At 43.9% G+C, this 20,891-nt stretch overlaps 4 protein-coding genes across 4 annotated transcripts; 2 read left to right on the forward strand and 2 right to left on the reverse strand.

Annotated features, from left to right (window-relative positions):
- The first annotated feature begins 6,269 nt into the window (after positions 1-6,269).
- Positions 6,270-9,676, forward strand: LOC133913594 (protein neprosin-like). The gene is made up of 7 exons (XM_062356782.1): positions 6,270-6,752; positions 7,293-7,379; positions 7,462-7,719; positions 7,821-7,985; positions 8,136-8,189; positions 8,303-8,449; positions 8,964-9,676. Exons 1-7 carry the CDS (start codon positions 6,609-6,611, stop codon positions 9,339-9,341), a joined length of 1,233 nt encoding a protein of 410 aa, XP_062212766.1. The 5' UTR covers positions 6,270-6,608; the 3' UTR covers positions 9,342-9,676.
- Positions 9,677-11,803: 2,127 nt separating this feature from the next.
- LOC133913595 (OVARIAN TUMOR DOMAIN-containing deubiquitinating enzyme 5-like) lies at positions 11,804-14,719 on the reverse strand. The gene is made up of 2 exons (XM_062356783.1): positions 14,513-14,719; positions 11,804-12,929 (listed from the first exon to the last, which is right to left on the reverse strand). The coding sequence occupies exons 1-2, from the start codon at positions 14,602-14,604 to the stop codon at positions 12,056-12,058; spliced, it is 966 nt and encodes a 321-aa protein (XP_062212767.1). The 5' UTR covers positions 14,605-14,719; the 3' UTR covers positions 11,804-12,055.
- A 1,147-nt stretch (positions 14,720-15,866) lies between these two features.
- Positions 15,867-18,452, reverse strand: LOC133913596 (uncharacterized). The gene is made up of 5 exons (XM_062356784.1): positions 18,178-18,452; positions 16,818-17,060; positions 16,445-16,718; positions 16,257-16,334; positions 15,867-16,137 (listed from the first exon to the last, which is right to left on the reverse strand). The coding sequence occupies exons 2-5, from the start codon at positions 17,051-17,053 to the stop codon at positions 16,090-16,092; spliced, it is 636 nt and encodes a 211-aa protein (XP_062212768.1). The 5' UTR covers positions 17,054-17,060; positions 18,178-18,452; the 3' UTR covers positions 15,867-16,089.
- Positions 18,453-19,924: 1,472 nt separating this feature from the next.
- Positions 19,925-20,883, forward strand: LOC133913598 (photosystem I reaction center subunit II, chloroplastic-like). The gene has a single exon (XM_062356786.1). The coding sequence runs from the start codon at positions 20,069-20,071 to the stop codon at positions 20,693-20,695; it is 627 nt and encodes a 208-aa protein (XP_062212770.1). The 5' UTR covers positions 19,925-20,068; the 3' UTR covers positions 20,696-20,883.
- The last annotated feature ends 8 nt before the right edge of the window (positions 20,884-20,891 follow it).

Below are 20,891 nucleotides of genomic sequence, written 5' to 3' on the forward strand. Positions count from 1 at the left end.
TTTGATCTGCACCTTTATCTGGTATTGTTGCTGCTGCTGTTGCTGTTGACATTTTGCGAATCTATGTGCTTTCAGTACCGTTCAAATTCAGATTATTATCGCCTGCATGTCTTTGGCGCCTGGCCGGCAGGACGAAGCTACAGTAGCCCACCCACTGCTGAGAAAAAAAATAAAATCTCAAATATTAGCAATTTAATTTTACCTCGTAGCGTTATTGGCACTGGCAAGTGGCAATGTACGCCGGCAGTCACACGACGGCACCACACCCGCAGCAGCCATGCACGGTGACACGATCGGTTTTAGCCACGTAGGCGCCCGAGTGGACAAAGGCTATAAAATAAATCGGGCGGGCTCGCGAACCCAATCGCGATCTATCGCGTTTCCTTCAGGGAAGTGGGTCTTCGTCAGAAGCACTAATATCTGTGATGATTCGACATAGTATTTTGTCTGTTGTCATCTCTATTCCTCAAATTTTCATGATTTCTAGTGACTTAGTGTTCAAAAAAATGTCTATTGACTTGTTTGGTTGTTGTTATGGAATTTTTGTCTCCCCATAGTCAGAATTTGTGTGGGCAAGGACGGAAGGCCCAATATGATGCAGCTGATCTGGAGAGATAGAGAGACAAGCGGGGGGGCTTATGTGATTTCTGTGCTTCTGTTCTGGTACAGTGGAAACGTTTCATCCTTTCTTACAGTGAGTAATTATATATCAAGGTCACTGACATTTACTATCTCATTTCCTTTGCCAGTGAAATTTATTTTTCAAGTAAAACCAGCTGAATTTCCTCCCATCGATACATCAAAAGAGGCAGGTTGATGAATAGATTCCAGACTCCAAAAAGGCACGACACTTGTCTCCATCTCTATAGTAAGCAGCATGCCGTGGTTTATTCACATTGTTCTGTTATGATAACTTCACATGCGTGCACATACATCTCTGCCTAAATATATACAGCAGTCACAAAATCAGAGTTAGCTAAAAGATTGCCCTGCAGAAAGCCTTTCCCTCTACCTGCTTCCACAATCTACAGCTGCATCTTCTTCTGATAGCAGACATCAGTAGGCTCGTTAGATGGCAAGTCCTTCTCTAATCTCCTCTTGCCAGCCAAACAGACCATTTGCTACAGCTGAAATGTAGCTCTCACATTTCAGAACAGCTGCTGGCTCCATGCTCTAATGGATTAGGCCCCCATTGCGAGTGTGTGGCACTGTGGCCAACCTCGGCACATGAGTGGCCTCATGGACCGTGAACACGCGGGGTCCCATGGACCCGTGCTCACCATGGAAAAGGCATGGGGCGGTACGAGCTAGGGCACCATTAATCTCTGCCTTGGAACCTAGAGAGGAGCACCGATGAAAATAGCTTGGACGGTAGCCTCCTAGACAACTACTACTTTCTTTTTTAAGGCCTCAACACCTAGGCAACTACTTGCTTCACGGGCAAGCGATAATTGAGATTCTACCGTTCTCGCATCAGCTTTTACGCATACACTAAAAATTTATCTTCTATAATATTATTATAATATTTTTTAATATTATTTTTATTATAGTATTTTTTATTTTTTATCCCTATCAATTACTATATTTTCTATCTTTTATTATTATAATATGTTTTTAACATTCTTTTTATTATAGTATTTTTTATTTTTTACCGCTATCAATTACTATATTTTCTATCTTTTATTATTTTTCTTCTTCCTTCAGATTCACAATCATACTATGCTATAGAAACAATGATACGGACATAACATAAAATCAGCAAATTTAGAGTAGGTGCATCACTATACCACTAGATCCACAATACTGTAGCTACAAATCCTCAAATCTGACTAGCACAGTGGCATATAAGGATGCGACTGGCGGATGCGATTCTACTGGAGTTAGCCTTATAGTTTATGAATGATGCAACGGAGGCCTGATAGCTCTTTTTACAGTCTATTAGGAAGCTGAAGAAAAGAGAGAGGAGAAGCTAATGGTCTCTTTTTTTCATCCATGATGAGAATAAACTAAGCATCTCGTTGTGTTGAAGGTTGAAGCAGAGTAGATTGTCTGGCACTCTCCAATCACTGAGTTTTTTATTCAGCGTGAGGTGTCGGTGAATATAACTCAGAGCTTGTTTGGAAAGTAGGAAATTAAAAAAAAAGGCTTAACATTGTATTAGAGCTTGCAGATTCAGCTGGTGAGTGGTGACAAGTATACGGTCCCAGTATAGCCGTAAAGCTAGGAGGATGTCTCATCAGTCCATATCGAGTTTAGGTCGTGCTGAAGATGTACGAGAATATTGCTTATTTTCTTGAGGTGCATGCATGAAACACACTTTGATAGGACGGAGACGGGCCCATGTCCAACACGTCGCACCAATTATGCCGGCGAACCAGGCACGGGCTATCATTTTGTTAGAGACACGCTCGCAGGAAAGCTCCGGAATAAGCAGAGCCTAGACCATGGTCATGCATTATTTCCCTGGATGCTCGAGGGAAGGTGCTTTGAAACTTGGTAGGTGATTTGTTTTTTTCCACGAGTGGTGCAGAGAATTATTAGGACGGGATAAGATGGGAATACATACCATGAAGATGGTTGTGCAAATTTAAAATCGAGAGCGATTTGTTTGGGATACATCTCTGTCAAGACATGCATGTTGCAGCTGGGCAGCAGCTGTGAGCAACTAACAACAGTTCAAGCAAAGACTACTTCTATCTGAGCCATATTTAAAATCCAATGGAGCAAGAGCATGCTGCCCCAACCGTGTGTCAGGAATTTGGGAGGTTTGAAAAAGATAGCCAGTGTGTTTACCGTTCAGCTGCTTTAGCATAACTGGACAAACCTGCCAGCTTTGCACTATCACTGGAGCAGATGGACCATGTGATAACTGCTTCAATTGTCGCCATGATAATCGCAAATTTACTACTTAGATCCACTCTTGGACTCAGAAGAACCTATTTATCATCCTTAGCGAGAAATTATCACTCTAATACAGTAATAAAAAATAAATATTCCAATGATTCCTCTCCTCTTCGCGCCATTAGCTGACGTGGTGTGAGTTCCTTATCTCCCACATGTGTTGCCTGTTTTGTCCATGTCCTAACGCCCTGTTCGGATTCTGCAATTTTCGGAAAATTTTCATCTTGTGTTGAATTGTTTCGTGTGAAATGCAGATCTGTCCACGACTTCGGATGAGACCTATGCAGATCTGTTCACCACTCTCTTGTGCTTGTATATGACTAGTGACCTCCATTTTTGTGCGACGCAAGCTGCGCTCAGTGCGATGGTAGTGACTAGTGAGATAGGACAATGATTAGGTTATTGTAGTTGGGAAGTGGCAATTTGTATAGAGTTTCACTGACCTTTAGTAACCGTCTTTTTCTAGTTCGGAAATAATAGAAGCGTGAAAGAAAGAAGCGAAAGGTGTCTTTCAAGTGTTTGCGCATGAAAAAAGCGACGGCTTTCTCGTCAGGATGGATTCGATTCCCTCTGTTTGTTGTTGTGGTTATGCTTTCTTCGTGCACTTCAGCTTGTGGATGAAGCAAACATATGCCAAAATGATATCATAGACACCTAGTTAAGTGACTAGTACTATAGTTCAATAGTTTGAGAATAAATTGGAAGGGATAACAAGTCACTCTTAGATTTATATTTGTTTGTTTGCTCCTTTTATTTTGATTTTTCTAAAAAAAATATGCTTTTAGTTTTTAAACCTGCTTTTGAATTTTAACTGTTGATTTTTACAATAATTTTTAACTTCTCAGAAAAACTACTCTTAATTTTTAATTTTTTTCCTTTTTATTGGACTTCTGACTTCTGACATCAGAGAAGTTAGAAACAGAAAAAATAAACAAGCTGGCTATTAATTCCCAAATATATATCTTTTTCATATATCATTTTTTTTACATCGAGTACCGTTATTGTGCGAAACTCCAAGAGTATGACATCACATCAAATGTTATTGTGCTTCCAAAGATAAATGTAAGACTGGTAAATGGCACTCGTCAAGGCTTCGGCACATCAGGCTCGTCCACTGACAGGCGGGGCCCCACGTGTACCGATTTACCGCACGTATAAATTTTTTTACAGCCCTGTGCCCAACAAGGTTAGAGTATTTTTACCGTTACCAAGGCTGTAAGATCCGGTCAATCTCTGTCGTATGCGGACCCTATCATAGCACTTGACCATGTGTCGTTAGTCGTTACTGTTCCCCACAGTGAACCAACCAACCTCGTGGCAGGCAGCGCGAGTAGTATAATTACCGTCTGCAGGTTTTTACCAGAGCTTGCTTGGGTGCTTAATCTATCTATTTTAAGTAGCAGTGCTGTCGTACCAAAGTGAAAACATCCGAACAATGCCTGGAACGAGCACAGTATTAACTGTAGATCGATCGCTGTGCTTACGGACACAGTTTTCTGAGATCGTACGGGCGTTCGCCGGATAGTGGTTCCTAGCATCGAGTGTACTGGCAGTAGGAGTACTAATCTAGAGGGTAATTTTTTATGTCTTTTGGCTTTTGTGGCCTTTGCGTGTGCAGGTCGCGGCGAAAATCACGAGTCAAAGAAACCCAGAAAATTAAGGGTGCGTTGGGTTCAGTCTGGTCGGTACATACTATAATCTTAATAAAAAATATATTTAATTATTTGTATCTATTATTTCAGTTTGGTTCAATACATATAAGTTTTTACATCCGTTTATGTAATAAATTTACGTTAGTAGCATAAAATTATTATTATACGAGTAATTAATTATAATTTTAACTTTTTATCTTCATACAATCTTAAATGTAATCGACCAAACAAAAATTTAACTTCAAACATATACAACTAATTAAATATTATTATTTCAAACAAATATAATTTCACTTAATATATTTTTATTTAACTAGAGACCGTACCAAAACCGTCCGAGAACCAAACACACCGTAAGCACGGTCCGCAACGCGCTGCTTTTGTAAAGCTCCCAAACCGTAAGCATGGGCTAATAACTTTGTTAAGCGAAAGCCCTTTTCGAGTGCGACGGATGCACGCTCGGCTCGCGCGCCACGACACGCTCCGGCTCCGCTCGCTCGCCCGGGTGCCGTCACGGCCTCACGTGCCGCCTTAGCGGAACGTCTCCCTGACAACCGCGACCCACTTCGGGTGGGCCCGCAGGGCAGGCAGTGGGTGCGCTGTGCTTCCGACCAAGCGCTTTCGCGGCCTGGGGCCGACACGCACGCGAGGGCGCAGCGGCTCCCACGTGCCGTGCGGGGTGGGCGAGCTGAGCGGAAGCGGACAGAGGTGGCACCGCATGGCCGACCTGGCGCGTGGGCCCGATGGGACCCACGCCAGACCAGATAAAGAAAATTACCTTACCAACCACACGCCCAAGAGAAAAAAAAAAAAAGAGTAGCGCACGAACCCGAACGGGGTCAGCGGCGATCTTGAAACTGTAGAAACTCGCCTAAAGCCGGAAGAGACGGTAACAAGGATTTTTATAATGCTTCTGCCCTCACACAAAGATTATTTTCCAGAATGTTTGACTCTAACTTCACGGTAAGAGAGAAATCTAGAAAGGAGTAAAAGCATATGCGAGTTATAACTCATAAAATTGAGGTTACTGAGTCATCTTTAGAACTCAGAGTCATACTCAGTGGAGTGGTAGAAAGTAAACAATAACTTAAATCTATATGTTAAATTATGCTTGATACATATCTAGAATTATAATTGGCAAGTTTCAATCTAGTGCTAGACCAAAATCATTCATACCATACCATGCGTATACCTTTGAAACCAAACATTTTTTTAGTAAGTGTATCGTGTTGACTTCATTTTACAGCTTTGAATACATGTATGGCAAATTGAACATGTATAAATAGAGTTGTGTTCTTTCTCTAAAGGAAAAGTGAGTGTCAATTTAGCTTTACACTATGTCACTATATCTACCATGATGCTATAATTTTACTACTATTTCAATGTCAATATTTCATTGCCAAAAGCATTTAATGCCAGGAAAATGCATCCTTTAAAAGAAAAAAACTTTTATATATGATCATAAATACTGGAGCTTATATCCTATTATTTTCCTTTGAAAAAGTATTACTAGCAGCAGTAATCAAATTTCATCATCAGCCAAAAAAAGATGGGCTAACCCGTGGGTCCATATTTTCTTTAAAAAAACTCTGACATCTCTGGAGCCCACATATCAGTGGCGTTGGTCCCCGGTTTGACTTTGTACGCAAGGTGCCCCTAATAATCTCTGAATCATTCAGGGGCATTTTGGTCCAGGAGTCCAAAATTAAAGCTCGGAAATGGTAAAGGTAGCAGCGAGAGTGGTCTTCACTGCCCTCTTGCTTCTCCTAGCGAGCTAGCAAGTACTCCGTAGTCCGTAGTGGGCGCCCGCTCCCAACCGAGAGGAGGAGCGGTCCAAGGCGAGGAGCTATTTCCCACTCCCACCTCGCATTGTTTCAAATTTCTCGAATCGGTCCTCGGGGGCAGCCGCGCTGCCGCCGGCGAGGAGTCTCTCTTGGTCAAAAAGTGAGGGCTTTGCTGCAAGCTCACCGGCGCCGGAGGAGGAGGGCGTGAGAGGAGAGGAGAAGGGGAAAGGGGGAGGCGGAGCAGTGGTGGAGGTGTGAAAAGGCACCGGCCATGGACACCGCGCGGGGGGTCGCGTGCCTGCTCGTGGCGGTGATCTGCCTGTCCTGCGCCGCGGCTGCCGCCGCGAGGTCGCCGGCGGCGAGGATGCACCGGCACCTCAAGCGGCTTAACAAACCGGCCGTGAAGACCATCGAGGTGTGTCAAGTTGTTTACTTTTGATTTCCTCTTCTTCTGTTTTAGGCTTGCAAGGCTGGTATTTTTGCTGTTGCTCTTGAGTAGACTTGAATTGCTTGTTTAAGGGGAAATTTATTTATGGGGGTTTTCCAAGTTAGCGTTTTTTAAGCTGCATTTCAGAGGATTTGTGCAAGCATGAGCGAGGTGGTAGGTGTAGTTTTTGGCTAATCTATGAAGTTGTATTCTGATTTAAAAAATGGCTTTCTTGGGGCTTCTTTTGGTTGTTCCTGGGGAAATTCGCTTTCTCGCTTTACAATTTGCGCAAAAGTTCTAATCTTTCTCTTGGCAACATTAGGCGAGCTGAAGCAAATTTTGTACGAAAATGGCGACTTCCCATCTCGGGGCACTTTGTGCTTGTTGTAGTGTAAAAAAATTTCTGCTTGAATTAGGCAATTTTTTGAGCTCAGAGATTGTCAAAATTGTCCTTTTGAAACAGTGCTATTTCCCGATTCTTATCCAAATACATCTAATTCAATCGTTTGCACATTGCAAATCGAGCAGAGTCCAGACGGGGACAAAATAGATTGCGTGCACATCTCACACCAGCCAGCGTTTGATCACCCTTTCCTTAAGAACCACACTATCCAGGTAAATTTCTTTGCTTCTCCTGCAACAATGGCAAACATGGCTTTGCTGGATATTTGCAGCCAACGCATTTTACGCTTTGCAGATGAGGCCGAACTATCACCCTGAGGGCCTGTACGACGAGTCCAAGAGCAATGTAGCCTCCAGCAGCAACGGGGAGAAGCCTATGCTTCAGCTCTGGCATCAGAATGGGAGGTGTCCTGAGGGCACCGTCCCAATCAGGAGAACGAAGAAGGGCGACTTGCTCAGGGCAAGCTCAATGCGGCGGTACGGCAGGAAGCGGCACACCGTTGCGAACCCTATGTCCGTCAATCCTACAATGCTCAATGAGGGCGGTCATCAAGTACGTCCACATACGAGCTATCTTGTTGATGTGGAAGATGATACTGAAGTATCCTGCTGTGCTGTGCCAATAATGCTCATGGCTCTTGTTGACAATTTCAGCATGCGATAGCGTACGTTCAAGGTGACAAGTACTACGGTGCGAAGGCGACCATCAATGTGTGGGAGCCCAAGATCGAGCAGCCTAACGAGTTCAGCTTGTCCCAGCTCTGGATCTTGGGGGGATCATTCGGTGAAGATCTTAACAGCATCGAGGCTGGTTGGCAGGTAGAGAAAGACCCACAGTTCATGAGCTTCACATTCAGGATCAGTGTCGAGTAAATGCAGCACCGTTTTGGCGGTTGGTAGTCCTGCCGCGATGCAGTGTTTGTATCACGAGCTCTGAATCACTTGTGTGCTTCTTCTCTGTTTCATCAGGTTAGTCCGGACCTGTACGGGGACAACAACACAAGGCTATTCACGTACTGGACCGTAAGTTTTAGACATTCCGATACAAACATCAGGCAATTTATGAATTGCGCTTGTATCTTTGTTTCCATAATTGTGTGAGACCACTAATTGTGTTGCTATCTGACGTTCTGCAGAGTGATGCGTACCAAGCAACGGGGTGCTACAACATACTGTGTTCAGGGTTCGTTCAGATTAACAGCGAGATTGCCATGGGAGCCAGCATCTCTCCAACCTCAAGCTACTCTGGCTCCCAATATGATATCAGTATACTGATCTGGAAGGTGAGCAAGTAATTAAACAAGTAACTCACCACATGCCACGCCTAGTACGTTCAGAATTATCACAGACATCCAGAGAATCTTTTGCCCACTTGCTGTTATGCTCCTACTCGTGATCCTCCTTGACTGGACCTTACCCTGGGGCTTTGAAAATTAGTTTCCTCCTCACGCTGTGGCTATATACTACTTTTCTCAACAACCTTTCTTATTGCTAATGATTACTCTACTTTTGCATTTTCAAAAGAAAGAACATTTTGCTACTTTTCACCTCAACCAGCAAGTGGTATCCTAAGTGCGAGATAGAAAGCGGAGTGTTTATCATTCCATTGAGCATGGGTAATGAGTGGATGATTTACTGTGTACAACTACATGGATGCATCCTATTGAAAGCTAAACGGCTACTATTCCCTGATACTGAAATATTGATTATGTCAATGTGAATGATTTTGTATACCGGTACATGAATTTTCCGATGCGTGGCTGCTAATGATCTCTGCTGTATATTCAATTTGCGCAGGACCCAAAAGAGGGCAACTGGTGGATGCAATTTGGCAAGGATTATGTTCTCGGCTACTGGCCGTCCTTCCTCTTCTCCTACCTCGCCGACAGTGCGTCAATGGTCGAGTGGGGCGGGGAGGTGGTGAACTCGCAGCCCGACGGCATGCACACGTCGACGCAGATGGGCAGCGGGCACTTCCCAGCTGAAGGGTTCAGCAAGGCGAGCTACTTCAAGAACATACAGGTGGTGGACAGCACGAACAACCTGAAAGCCCCCAAGGGGGTGGGCACATTCACCGAACAGTCGAACTGCTACGACTTGCAGAACGGTAACAATGGCGACTGGGGCACGTACTTCTACTATGGAGGCCCTGGTAGGAGCTCGAACTGCCAATAACTCGAACACCCTGAGGAAGTGTGTAACCATTCAAGTGTAATACACCATCTGCGGCAGTTTTCTCTTAGCTCTAGATAGTTGTCATGTGAATGGGCCCTGTGCTGCTTCGTAGTTTTTCTATTGAGTTTTTCTTTTTCTTGTTAGTATCAGGCTTCTGAAGAGAAGCATGGCATGTGGTGGTGATGGCGTTATGGTGGCCTACCTACTTTTCCATTATGGTAGATTCACTTGTCTTTCTGGTTATTGGCTATGCTTTCTGGTCACTGTTTTCGCCTCTGAATGTCGGTGTGGCGCACCGAAAGGTGGAATGGACAGAATTCACATTTATTAGTTCAGTAGCTTGTGTACCATTGATGGGTAACTGATGCTGGTAGAGTACAAAAAATTAGTAACATCCATGCCAATAAGCCATTGTTCTCGACAGAACATAGAGCTGACAGAGCACATCTCAAAGAGTATGAATTGTTTTGCAAATTGCAGCGGAGGCATTCCATACTCCATACTCCATTGATCATATCACTGTCATCGAGATGCATGTTTCTATTCTAAGATCATCTCTAACAGCTATCTTAAATTTTCATCCTCAAAATACTATTATAGCATCCCCTATCACTATTACAGCATTCCCTATCCTTAACACTGTAGCAGTACTGTATCACTGAATACAAGCTCCGGTGGAGATGAATTTCTAGTGGTACAGTACCCCGCAAAGTACTGTAGCACTAGAATCCTCAAATTTGCAGATCCTGTTGGAGAGAGCCTAACACCAATGAGCCCACAGGTTTTAGATGTTTGATTTGTTTTACCTTTTGCTAATATCTTCTGCATGGTTTGGTGGGGGTGAACTTGAGAAACCCATACTGCTTTACAGACCTGGATCAGGTTCAGAGAGTCAGTTTGGGGCAGAACAACAACAGCTCAAATGTGCATGTTTGTACGTGGAGATGCTGGAAAATATGATCAGTGTGAAACCGGGTCCACGTGCCACAACTCTCCAGGCCAACCAAGCTTGGACTGCATGCATATGGTGAAAGAGTTGGTAGGTTTGAAACAGCAGCATTGACGAATTGTGAATGAGTGTTCATTCTACAGCTATTGCCCGCTCCTGAACAATATTTTGTCCCATATTTTTGCGAGCTTTTCATTTGTATTTGGCAGAACCAATCAGTAAGCTGAGCTGTAGCACTCGTGCTGTTGTACAAGCTGACCACATCATCCGCAAGCGATGTGTGTCAGTCGTCAAGGGAAAGAAGCAGTTGAAGAAGCGATGCGTGACATGCGTCGCTGTCGACTCAGTTTGCCAGATTTTGCGATGATGATGCAGTCGCAGACACGGACTGGAGGCGATCACATGCCCAGCAGGCAAACAGTGCCCATCTTTCTTTGTTTGGCCTGGAGCCAATACTGATAGATGGTGCATGCAGACAGTAGTGGACATTTGAACAGAGCCCTGACGACTGACGAACCGCCGACACGACCCAACCCAACCGGTACGTGTGGATTTTTTTTACATTGGACCCTTTTTAAAACTGTATTTTAAAAATAGACCACTCTAAAAACAATTTCTGAAAATGACCTCTTTTGCAGGGGACCATGACCGTTGGTGCCGTGTTAAGCGACTACCACGATATCAGATACCGTACTATTTAAGAGTCTATTTTTTAACATTCTTACTTTATATGTACATGTTTAGATTTTCCCCCACAGAAGAAGTCCAATAGCGTCTCGCAGAAAGATATCGATCTTTTTACCCCCTTTGGACAGCTCTAGGATCCAGCCTTTGGAGCCATTTGACATTTATCATTTATTATATTATCGTTTGAGTGTTAAAATGAGTCACTATATTCACTCTTACGGTCACTAAATTACCATATTAATCAGAAAAAATCTAAACCACTTATTGTTATGAACATCTTACGGTTTAGATTAAACTAAAGAGTAGTATTAAATACAATGAATAAATAGTCAATTCGAAATTAAAAATTATAGAAAATTAGCCATTAGATTTCCATAAGGTTTGAAAACCAAAATATCTACATAGAGAGTCCAAATAAAATAAATAATAAATAAAATTAGGGTTGCAATAGAAAAAAGAATAATCCATATCAAATATAATCTTAAAAAATCAAATACCTAAATAAAGAGTCTATGTAAAATATAATTAATCCAAGATTACCGTGACAAAATATTACAGTAAAGCTAGAGAGAGAGATGAAAATAAGAGCAACTTTGTTTCATAAAAGGAAAAGAAAAATAGAGCAGTTTAGTAAAGAGCCCATTTCAACAAATATAGTTCAAATTTTCTGAAGTGACCAGAACAACAAGAAGCTGCAGCTCAAATCGTCAAGCTGACAATCAATTCCAAAGACAGTAGCAACGCGACAGACTCTAGGAATGCATACAGAAGCAGGCAAAGGAAAGCAGCAGTTGTTTGGTCAGTTTAGTTCCACAGCACTCCCATATAAGCAACAACATACTATATCTAATGAGAACAGTAATGGTACACAACCTTAACCCATGAAACATATAACTGATGAGAGAAAATTGTTCGGGAAACAAATTCCCGAGTACATCTTTGATTGGTACACTCAACCTTCACCGACTGCTGATAAAGATGGAAAACGTAACAAAAACCAAAAACAAGTCGTCAATTGTGTTTATACTCTGACAGGTACCACGGGCAAACATATCAGAGACCTCATCAATTTCTTTTGTTAAGATAACTCAGTGGGAATCACCGAGTTGTAGTGCTCACCGAGACCATAGGCGTGCCTGTGATAGGACAGCCTGATGCTCACGTAGTCAGTGCTACTACCTCCAGATCCAGATCTGTATTCTTTGCCCATTTCCACATCCGGGAAGGAGCCCGAGTAGACCACAATGTGCTTCTTGAGGCAGTGGGTCAGTGCACCAAGCTCCAGCTGCCCGCCCCAAGCAGCAGTGGACTCAATCTCCTGGCAGTACCTCTCAAAGCTCTCTGAGGGATATGGTCCGGTCTCGACCTTGCCTTCTGCTAAGAAGAAGGGGAGGAAATCGGCAGAGTGCTCCCTCATGTACTTGGCTGTCATTTGCCGTAGCTCCTGGTAATTGTACCGTGTAGCACTGTTGGAATGAAGTGATAGCTGGTTTTCAACAGCGCGGTACAGGCAGTGGCCATCTGGCTTTATCTCTCGAATGGTCAGCCCCAAGGGCTCAAGCTTTTTTTCGAGCTTCACGTTTTCTAGCATGCGATCACTGACAAGATTGCTTTGTTCTTCTTGGATCCGCTGCTCTCGAGCAGCTTCTTCCTTTGCCTTCTTCTCTCGCCGTCGTGCACCCTTGCTGGGCTTTGCGGGATCAGAACTGTTGGACAAGGAAACACCAGCTATTGCCTTCACTAAGTTGTCGAGGTTTCCCTTTTCTGAGCTGGCTGAGGGTTTGTACCCAAAAGAAGAAAGCTCTGCAGCATGTTTCGCCTCTAACTCAACTGAGAGGCGTGATATCTCTTCCTCTACCTGCTTTTTCTTAGCCTTCTGCTCAGCTTTGCTTCCTTTGGCAGCAGCTTTCTTGAGGCTTGTTTCCCTGTCCTGGAGTTTGGATTTCTCTTTCCTGTTTTATACAAATAGAAAAAAGACTCATCGTCTAGAAACTTGTGTGTTATAACATAATCGAAAAGGATGCAGCTGACCATTTGTGAAACCATCAAGTAAGCAGGCAAAGAACATCCAAGGATGAGAAATAAGATATAAAAAAACAGCAAGGTCCAACATCAACACATTCAGCTACTCGGCTGATTTCGCACCATACAACACATGGAGAAATGTGAAACAACCACAGTTTTGCATGTCACAATCTTATTGGGTTTGACATGACCATACATATGAATATAATAATGAAACATCAATACACTCAGTTACTCAATTGTATTTCTGCCTCCTAAACAGTTTCCAAACTTAATACCTTTCTATGTCACACTGAGAAGTGGGATAGCAAAAACTCATGCCTCTCAACTCTAATAGTGTCCTCTTTTTCAATGATTTAAGTTACCTTATTTTAAGTGAACCTTTTGATATTTATAATAATGATACATCCATATTTTTTCAACCAAACGTCCATCTGATCTGATCATCACACAATCTGAAGCATCAAACCCTCACACTCTCTGCTCCAAAAAGTAACTAAGGCATAATTTTCTATTTTCTGGGTCAATTCATGTGATTTTCATACATTTACTTAAACAAAGGACATATATTCAGAATTGTTTTACCATTAGACCGATTGGCTAAAAATTGGAGCGTTCATGGCATCCATCTTTTTTTTTTTCCATTATCCAAGCAATGTGGAGTGAAGACAATCTGGCATAAGTCTAACATAAATGAGCTTCACTACTACCAATTTTGCAGTCTTTTAGCAGCGATGCACTTTTGTACAAGACGACTCACGTATAGTATATGTACCTAGAGATAGCAAGCATTGTATCTAACAGAACACTATCCATATGAAACCCAGAATGCTAACAATGGGCATTAAGAATCACCACTCGTTATAACATTCAGAGATCTTCTAGATGCTTTGAACATGCACATGGTGTACGCTTTCAGTGAAAATGACTCAGCAAATCAACATGGGTCATTTGTGTGTCTGTGTGATAACTTGAACAATACCGCTTGCACCCATACATTTCTGTGTGACCTCTGTATACACAGCTGTAATGCTGAGCATTTTAACTGTGGTCATGCAAATTTCTATTACCAGCCCTTGAGAGGAATTCTAGCCACCTAGGTCGAGAAAAACATGTCTACTTTCTTAGATGAATCAATTACCCATCACTGAAAAAAAAGGGTGCAGCAGGCTATAACCACACCCCCCAGAATAGCAAACTAGCTCGGTAAAAATCAAAACACCACTTTTCTGGCAATTCACAATCCAAAGCCGTACCAAGATTACAAATCAAACATCCCAGCGTATAGGTTAGAACCCCAAATACCATGGGGAAAATTCGATCTTTTCCTCACCGGCGTTACATAAACCTACAAAAAAGAAAACCAAACACTTTTCCCGCGAGACGCGCAATCCGAACGAGAGGAACGCATAAAATCTCGCAGAAAAAGCACAAGCTTAATCACCGAATCCTCGCAGCGCAAACGGAGGAGTAAGGAAGCCAAAGCACGCGGGGTAAAGAAGAGGCTAACCTGTGCCTCGAGAGCACCTCCTCGAGCGTCTCTTCCTTCCGCTCCGGCGTCTCGGCCACCGCGGCGGCTTCGACGGCTAGGGTTTCCTCCATCGATGAGGCGAGGGAGGGACACAGCCCAGCTCGGAGAAGGGACCGACCAACAGACAGGCTACGTGGTTGCCTCGTGCTATGCTCGTTACTTCATCAGGCAAGTCGGTTATGATTTAACTAATCTCGATCAGACGGCGGAGAAAAATCCCATGCCTCTTCAAGACTAGCGGCCCGGAGTGGACGAGACTTGCGTGATCTAACTACCCTCCCACGTGATCACTGACGTATGGGGCCACTCGCAGTAGGCTCCACACATCCGATGCTGACGTGGAGTTGATTTTTTATTTTTTATTCGAAATATTACAAAAATAGACGGCTATTTTGAAAAATCGCACATGACTCACGTCGCCGGTTGGAAATTTAGCTTCTTTCCTCTCATTGTACAAGTAATTTTTTAAATTAAAAAAATTAAAGCTAAATTATAGCATTCTCTATATCATACATTTTTCAAAAAAATTATGATTATTTTAATAGTATTTTAAATTTTGATAACATTAGAATGTTGTGTTTTTATTTTTTTTAACCTGTCATTTTCGCCCTTTCAACGGACCACGCAAATCTAGACAAGCGATTTTTCAAAACAGACATGTATTTTTATAAAAAAAAATTAAGAAATATATAAATAAAAAAGCTCAGGTGGGCAGCTAAGCCTTAGGGTTGTACTGATCGATTGTCAGTGCGCAGCTAAGCCTGCATAAACGAGTTTACACTGCTCGTGCAGTTGGACATGATCATATACCATTGATCTGAAATGAATGGAATGAAGTGATTGCATGCAGCATGGTATAAAGATCATCTAGAGCCTAGAGGTGAATCTGAGTAGTAAAACTACTGTAATGGACCAAACAATAATGCCAGAAACTTCACACCACCACCCAACGGAGCTAACAAATTACCCATCCGCTGAACGACTCATACCATACTGCGATGACAAGGTCCTCGTTTAGATGAGAACTAGGATCTTTGTGTGCCTCAGGAACTCAGTTTCAGTCAGTCCCTGAGCACTCTTAAGGCCTCCTTTTGCAACTTGAGCAAATCCACAAAGGCTAATCAACATTGCAAATTCGACAATCAATTTGATTCAGTGACCACCATAAATCTTCCAGTAAACCGGTCTTACTATTGCAGGTCTACAACGACCGAAGATCACATTCATTCATTGTTTTTTCAGAAGCTGATCGTTCTTTCCTCTCTGGGATTTTGAGACACCACCCATTCTCAAGTTAGATCTTGTTTTCAGAGATCAATAGAACTATCCAAACGACCAGGAATTGTCTAATATACTCATTTTTTGTCGACATACATAGTACTTGATGATAATTTCTTTAACCAAACGAGGATGGAAGTACAACAGGGATGAGAATTGCCATTGATACCGCTAAATTAGACACCGAGGTTTGTCTAATTGAAGAGCTGGCACAACTACCTACTAGAGATTTTTTCCTCTAGCTAAAGTGAAGTCCAAAAATTCATACCCTGCCACCTCTATTCTGAACCACTCTCCATGCTCAACGCCTTCAAGCCTCTAGCCCTCTGCATATTGTTTTGCTCATATCAGCAACCGGCAGTAAATAGAATGACAAATTTAAATTTGAACAAAGATGTACAGATATGTACTTCAAGCAAAAGAAAGTTGTTGATATCCAGGTTACCTTTCTTGAACTCTTCTTCTCTCTAACTTCATATTTCTCATGTGACAAATATGATAACCAAGCTCCAGGGCTCACCATCTATAGTTGTCCGAAAATGAAACAGAAGACAGAGGGTAAAAAAAATGAGCATGATCATAGCAATGAAAAGAAGAAAACGTAGCAATTGAATTTGTGGAAGGGAGTATTACAAGCAAGCACTTCTGCATCAACTTGGGCCTCTTTTTTGGCCTCTGTGGGAGCTTACAGCCCTTCATTGCCATGAAGTCCTCCTCCTTCTCCTTATTAGACAGCGCGACGAAGAACCCTGGCAGTGCTGCACTGCCCTTCTCTTCTGTTCCTCCACCAAAATCGAACCCATTCCCCTCGAAAGGAAACGGTGAACCCCTAGTAGAGTAATACCGGTCCTTATCTGGTGAGAGCGCCATCGAAAGCTTGTACTCATTCACTAGTGAATCTGATTTCCTGGACACACAAGTTATTTCGAGCATTGTATTCCGGTTACTTCTTAATATTGCAGCGCGGAATGCAAATAGGAAAAGGCTTTGTGTAAAATGAAATTACCTACGGTGAAGGGTGCTAGGGCGGCGTGGTGAACGAAATGGTGTGATGCCACCTCCAAGAAGCGACCTAGTCGCACGGGGCACAGCACGTCTAAGAACTTCAGATGGTGACAGTGATGGTGAGCTGTTGTCACGCGCCTTGACGCAGCGCAGCCGCTTCCGGCTGCCCCATTGCAGGAACAGATTTGGTTCGCAGGGAGACCTTGAGGGTCCTGAGTCCTTCACCTCCTGATCCATCCGTACCCTGAAAGAACTCGATGCAGTGAACAAGGATATTTGGGTACGAAGTAGAAACTGAAGCCAAGGGAACAAGTTTGGATAAAAGTTCCAGTAGATTTAATGAAAATGGGAGGATGAGCACTCAAATCAAACCCTTATCAGAGAAAAATCTTGCCCCAAAACACAAAGCAAGTGACTCTTCCTCTCAATCCAAACACCTGGGCTTGTTTGGTTGCCACCCTGAGCCGAATTTACCTGGCGGAGTCCTCCCTGAGATTTGGCGCAGGAAATCGGACGTCCGAGCACGCCCTTCGCAGCGGGTCGCCACCGGCGCGAAGCTCTCTCACGGGCACGAATTATACGAAGGCGCACTTCTGATTTTACATTTTCCCACGGACAAGCATGGTGCCCAACCAAATAACAAATCTTTATCCGTGCATAGTCAGGCAAAAATCATCAGCTTGCCACGCTTTCTTCAATATCACTTTTTTTCAGGCACTGAGCTCAGGACAGCAACCAATCAGGCCCCTAGTGTCCTCTTATCCCAGCTTGTATGAGGAAAATCAGGGGCAAAACTTAATCTTAACTGAGCACGTCTACTTTGCACTAAGACTCTTTGAAAGGGAAAAATCCTACTGCCATTTTTGTCGATCCAAAAGGGAGAACGGACATCGAGTAAACCCAGCAAATGAGAATCTACTCTATTTTAACCTAAGAAAAAACATAATCTTTCTCTGCGAAAAGAGGAATGCTACGAGTAGATCAGACGCACATGAGGGGGAAATCTTACTCCCAAGATCCAAAATACTAGCAAGAAGCACCTAAATTGTATAAAACTTGGCGGAATGGTTTCTTGTGCTTCTTCTCCTAAACATGTTGCCTTAAACGCCTGCTAAGACAGAAAAAATCGTGAAGGGGGAGAGAGGATAAACCGAACGCTCAACTCCAAACACAACCCCGCCGCCAAAACCAGATCGAGACACAAATTCCTACGGGCGCAAAATCAAACCACACTACAGGATTCACCACCACGATCCAGATTTACAGGCGGAACGGGCTCCATCCAACTCCGCAAGACAACCAAAAAATAAAGAAATCCCTCACAAATCCAAGACGAATGGAGAGGAGAAAGCAGTGCTTACAGATTTGCTGCTCCACCGCCGATTCACTCCGAGAAACCTCTTTGAAACAGGTGGGCAAAAACAGTGGAGTTTGTGGAGTAGAGGAGTAGTAGTTCTAGGTGGGATTAGGCTGTTGCTTCGTGGGCTGGCGCGGCTTCTTGGGGAGAAGAACCAACCAGGTGAAGAGGCAGGCAGGGCAGGGCAACCTCTCCTCTCCTGTACATGGATTGGTCCTCCCCTCTTCATCTACTCATATTTTACCATTCCAGCTGCTACAATAAAATACATTGCCTTTTACACGATGTCCCTCGGAAAGGGGTGCGATTTTTCCCCTCGTCTTCGGTTTGGGTGGGTGTTGCGGGAAGCAGAGAACCCTGTGCGAGAAACGGAATTACTGGAGCTAGCCCTAGTTACGTGTTCTCGTGTAGAAAACGTAAACGCAGTGGCATAATGCTCACCGTTGCAGTTTAGCCCAGCGGGCGCAAATATACGTATTATCCTGATCCAGAGTAAAGCTCGATCCGTAGTCTGATCAGACTAATATGGGCTCTGTATCAACTTATACAGATTGATTCGCTTATCAGTATCATAAAATTATTTTTATATAAATAACTAATTATAATATTAGCTCTTGCATCCACTCATACAACCTCAAATTTAATCAATCAAATAGAAATTCAACTTAAACTGATCAAATATATGCAATCAATCACACACTCTTTTTTCCAACAGATCTAACTCTGCTCAATATACTTCATATGATTCAGCTCTACTACACCTCATCAGGCAACAAAAAAACATACCCCTAGTGCTCCGATTGATTACCACGGAAATATTGCTTATATTTTCTTATCTGTTTTGTCTTTGACATTTAGAGAGAAAACAATGGGCGAATCTAAACTTCATCGTCCGGGCCTTGGCCACAGACCACAGACCACAAACCCATAGCTCAGTAGAGAATATATATATATTTAAGATTACATATTCGTTTAAAAAATATTATCGTCATCCGTTCAACAGGTGACACTAAAGTCTCGCTCGTTGAGCAGACGACAACTTGTGGGCCCTGACGGGTGAGATTTTGTTCTTGCCTATTAAACGGGGCAAGACTTTTGTAGATGTGACGTCGCACAAGTCCATTCAAAAAGGTATCGTCCGCTGAGCGGATGAGACGTTTTGAGTATTTAGGCTGTTCGTGTCAGCCATGTCGATTTAGCATCTTATTTGACACATTCAGTTGAGAGAGGAGAGGAGAGGAGAGGGGAGGGGAGGGAGATTTGTGTGGCAAAATTCTGCTTAAAAAAAGATAATTATTTCTCCTTTTTAACAAATCCAGTAGGATAGCAGCTATTACTAAGTTTTGATATAAGTTAGATGTTAAATCTAGGTTTTATTTTATATATCTGATAGTATAGCCACTGAAGATAGAATAAAATGTAGATGTCAAAATCTATGTATCATATGTAATATATGTAGATGCCAGTGATTGTTAAAATTTCAAATTACGTGTTGTATTATAACTCAACATATTATTCATATTCTTCTAAGTCTTTTCTCACTTTAACTCTATCATTTCAAAGCTTAATTAGCTCCTGATGGTTCAAATGTGCAACATAGTTTGGTTACGAAACAAATTTTTGCGTACTAGGAGTGGAGTCTTTTGCGTCCTTCATCTCCTCCGGGGGTGGCGAGTGACGGCCCCGCGGTGACATGTGTGGATGCCGGGCCTCGGCTAGTATCAAATTCCGCACTCCCCATTGGCCGGCCACATATCCCCTTATCCACCTCGCCACCCCTTCCCGCGCATCACCTCTTAGCTACCACCGCCGTCCTCCGCTGCTCCATCTCACCTTGCACTTGCTTAGCCGACGACCCCGCGCGCCGCCTCTCCCCTCGCCAAGAAACGCGCGCCATGGCCATGGCCACGCAAGCCTCCGCCGCCACGCGCCACCTCCTGTCCGCCGTCTGGTCGCCGGCAAAGCCGCGCCTCAGCTCATCCGCCTCGCTCCCGTCCTCGTCCCGCGGCCCCGCGCCACTCAGGGCCGCGGCCGAGGAGCCCGCCGCCGCGGCGCCCGCGACCGAGGAGAAGAAGCCCGAGGCGCCCAAGGGGTTCGTGCCCCCGCAGCTGGACCCCAACACGCCGTCGCCCATCTTCGGCGGCAGCACGGGCGGGCTTCTCCGCAAGGCGCAGGTGGAGGAGTTCTACGTCATCACGTGGACGTCCCCCAAGGAGCAGGTGTTCGAGATGCCCACGGGCGGCGCCGCCATCATGCGGGAGGGGCCCAACCTCCTCAAGCTGGCGCGCAAGGAGCAGTGCCTCGCCCTCGGCACCAGGCTCCGCTCCAAGTACAAGATCAACTACCAGTTCTACCGCGTCTTCCCCAACGGCGAGGTGCAGTACCTGCACCCCAAGGACGGCGTCTACCCGGAGAAGGTCAACGCCGGCAGGCAGGGCGTCGGCCAGAACTACCGTAGCATCGGCAAGAACGTCAGCCCCATCGAGGTCAAGTTCACCGGCAAGAACGTCTTCGACATCTAATCTCACCTAATCCTCAACGAAATTTCAGCTGCTGCTGCTGCTGGTTGGTCGATGGTGGATCGAAATGTAATTTTATTGTCAAGTTTTCTTGGTGAATGTGGAGGCGGTGCATGGGATTATATGTACATGTTAATTGGTGATGTTTGCAATAACTTTGCGTGCATATGATTGATCATTGCTAGTTGGCCGCATGGTA

The sequence above is a fragment of the Phragmites australis genome, chromosome 3 (assembly GCF_958298935.1).
Source record: "Phragmites australis chromosome 3, lpPhrAust1.1, whole genome shotgun sequence".
NCBI lineage: Eukaryota > Viridiplantae > Streptophyta > Magnoliopsida > Poales > Poaceae > Phragmites > Phragmites australis.

Coding starts and splice junctions, on each gene's coding strand:
- LOC133913594 (XM_062356782.1), top strand. CDS start 6,609: ATGGACACCGCGCGGGGGGTCGCGTGCCTGCTCGTGGCGGTGATCTGC. Junction 6,753..7,292: donor CGGCCGTGAAGACCATCGAG/GTGTGTCAAGTT, acceptor CAAATCGAGCAG/AGTCCAGACGGGGACAAAAT. Junction 7,986..8,135: donor GCATCGAGGCTGGTTGGCAG/GTAGAGAAAGAC, acceptor CTGTTTCATCAG/GTTAGTCCGGACCTGTACGG.
- LOC133913595 (XM_062356783.1), bottom strand. CDS start 14,604: ATGGAGGAAACCCTAGCCGTCGAAGCCGCCGCGGTGGCCGAGACGCCG. Junction 12,930..14,512: donor GAGGTGCTCTCGAGGCACAG/GTTAGCCTCTTC, acceptor TGTATAAAACAG/GAAAGAGAAATCCAAACTCC.
- LOC133913596 (XM_062356784.1), bottom strand. CDS start 17,053: ATGGATCAGGAGGTGAAGGACTCAGGACCCTCAAGGTCTCCCTGCGAA. Junction 16,719..16,817: donor CCTAGCACCCTTCACCGTAG/GTAATTTCATTT, acceptor TTGTGTGTCCAG/GAAATCAGATTCACTAGTGA. Junction 16,335..16,444: donor TGATGCAGAAGTGCTTGCTT/GTAATACTCCCT, acceptor GGACAACTATAG/ATGGTGAGCCCTGGAGCTTG.
- LOC133913598 (XM_062356786.1), top strand. CDS start 20,069: ATGGCCATGGCCACGCAAGCCTCCGCCGCCACGCGCCACCTCCTGTCC.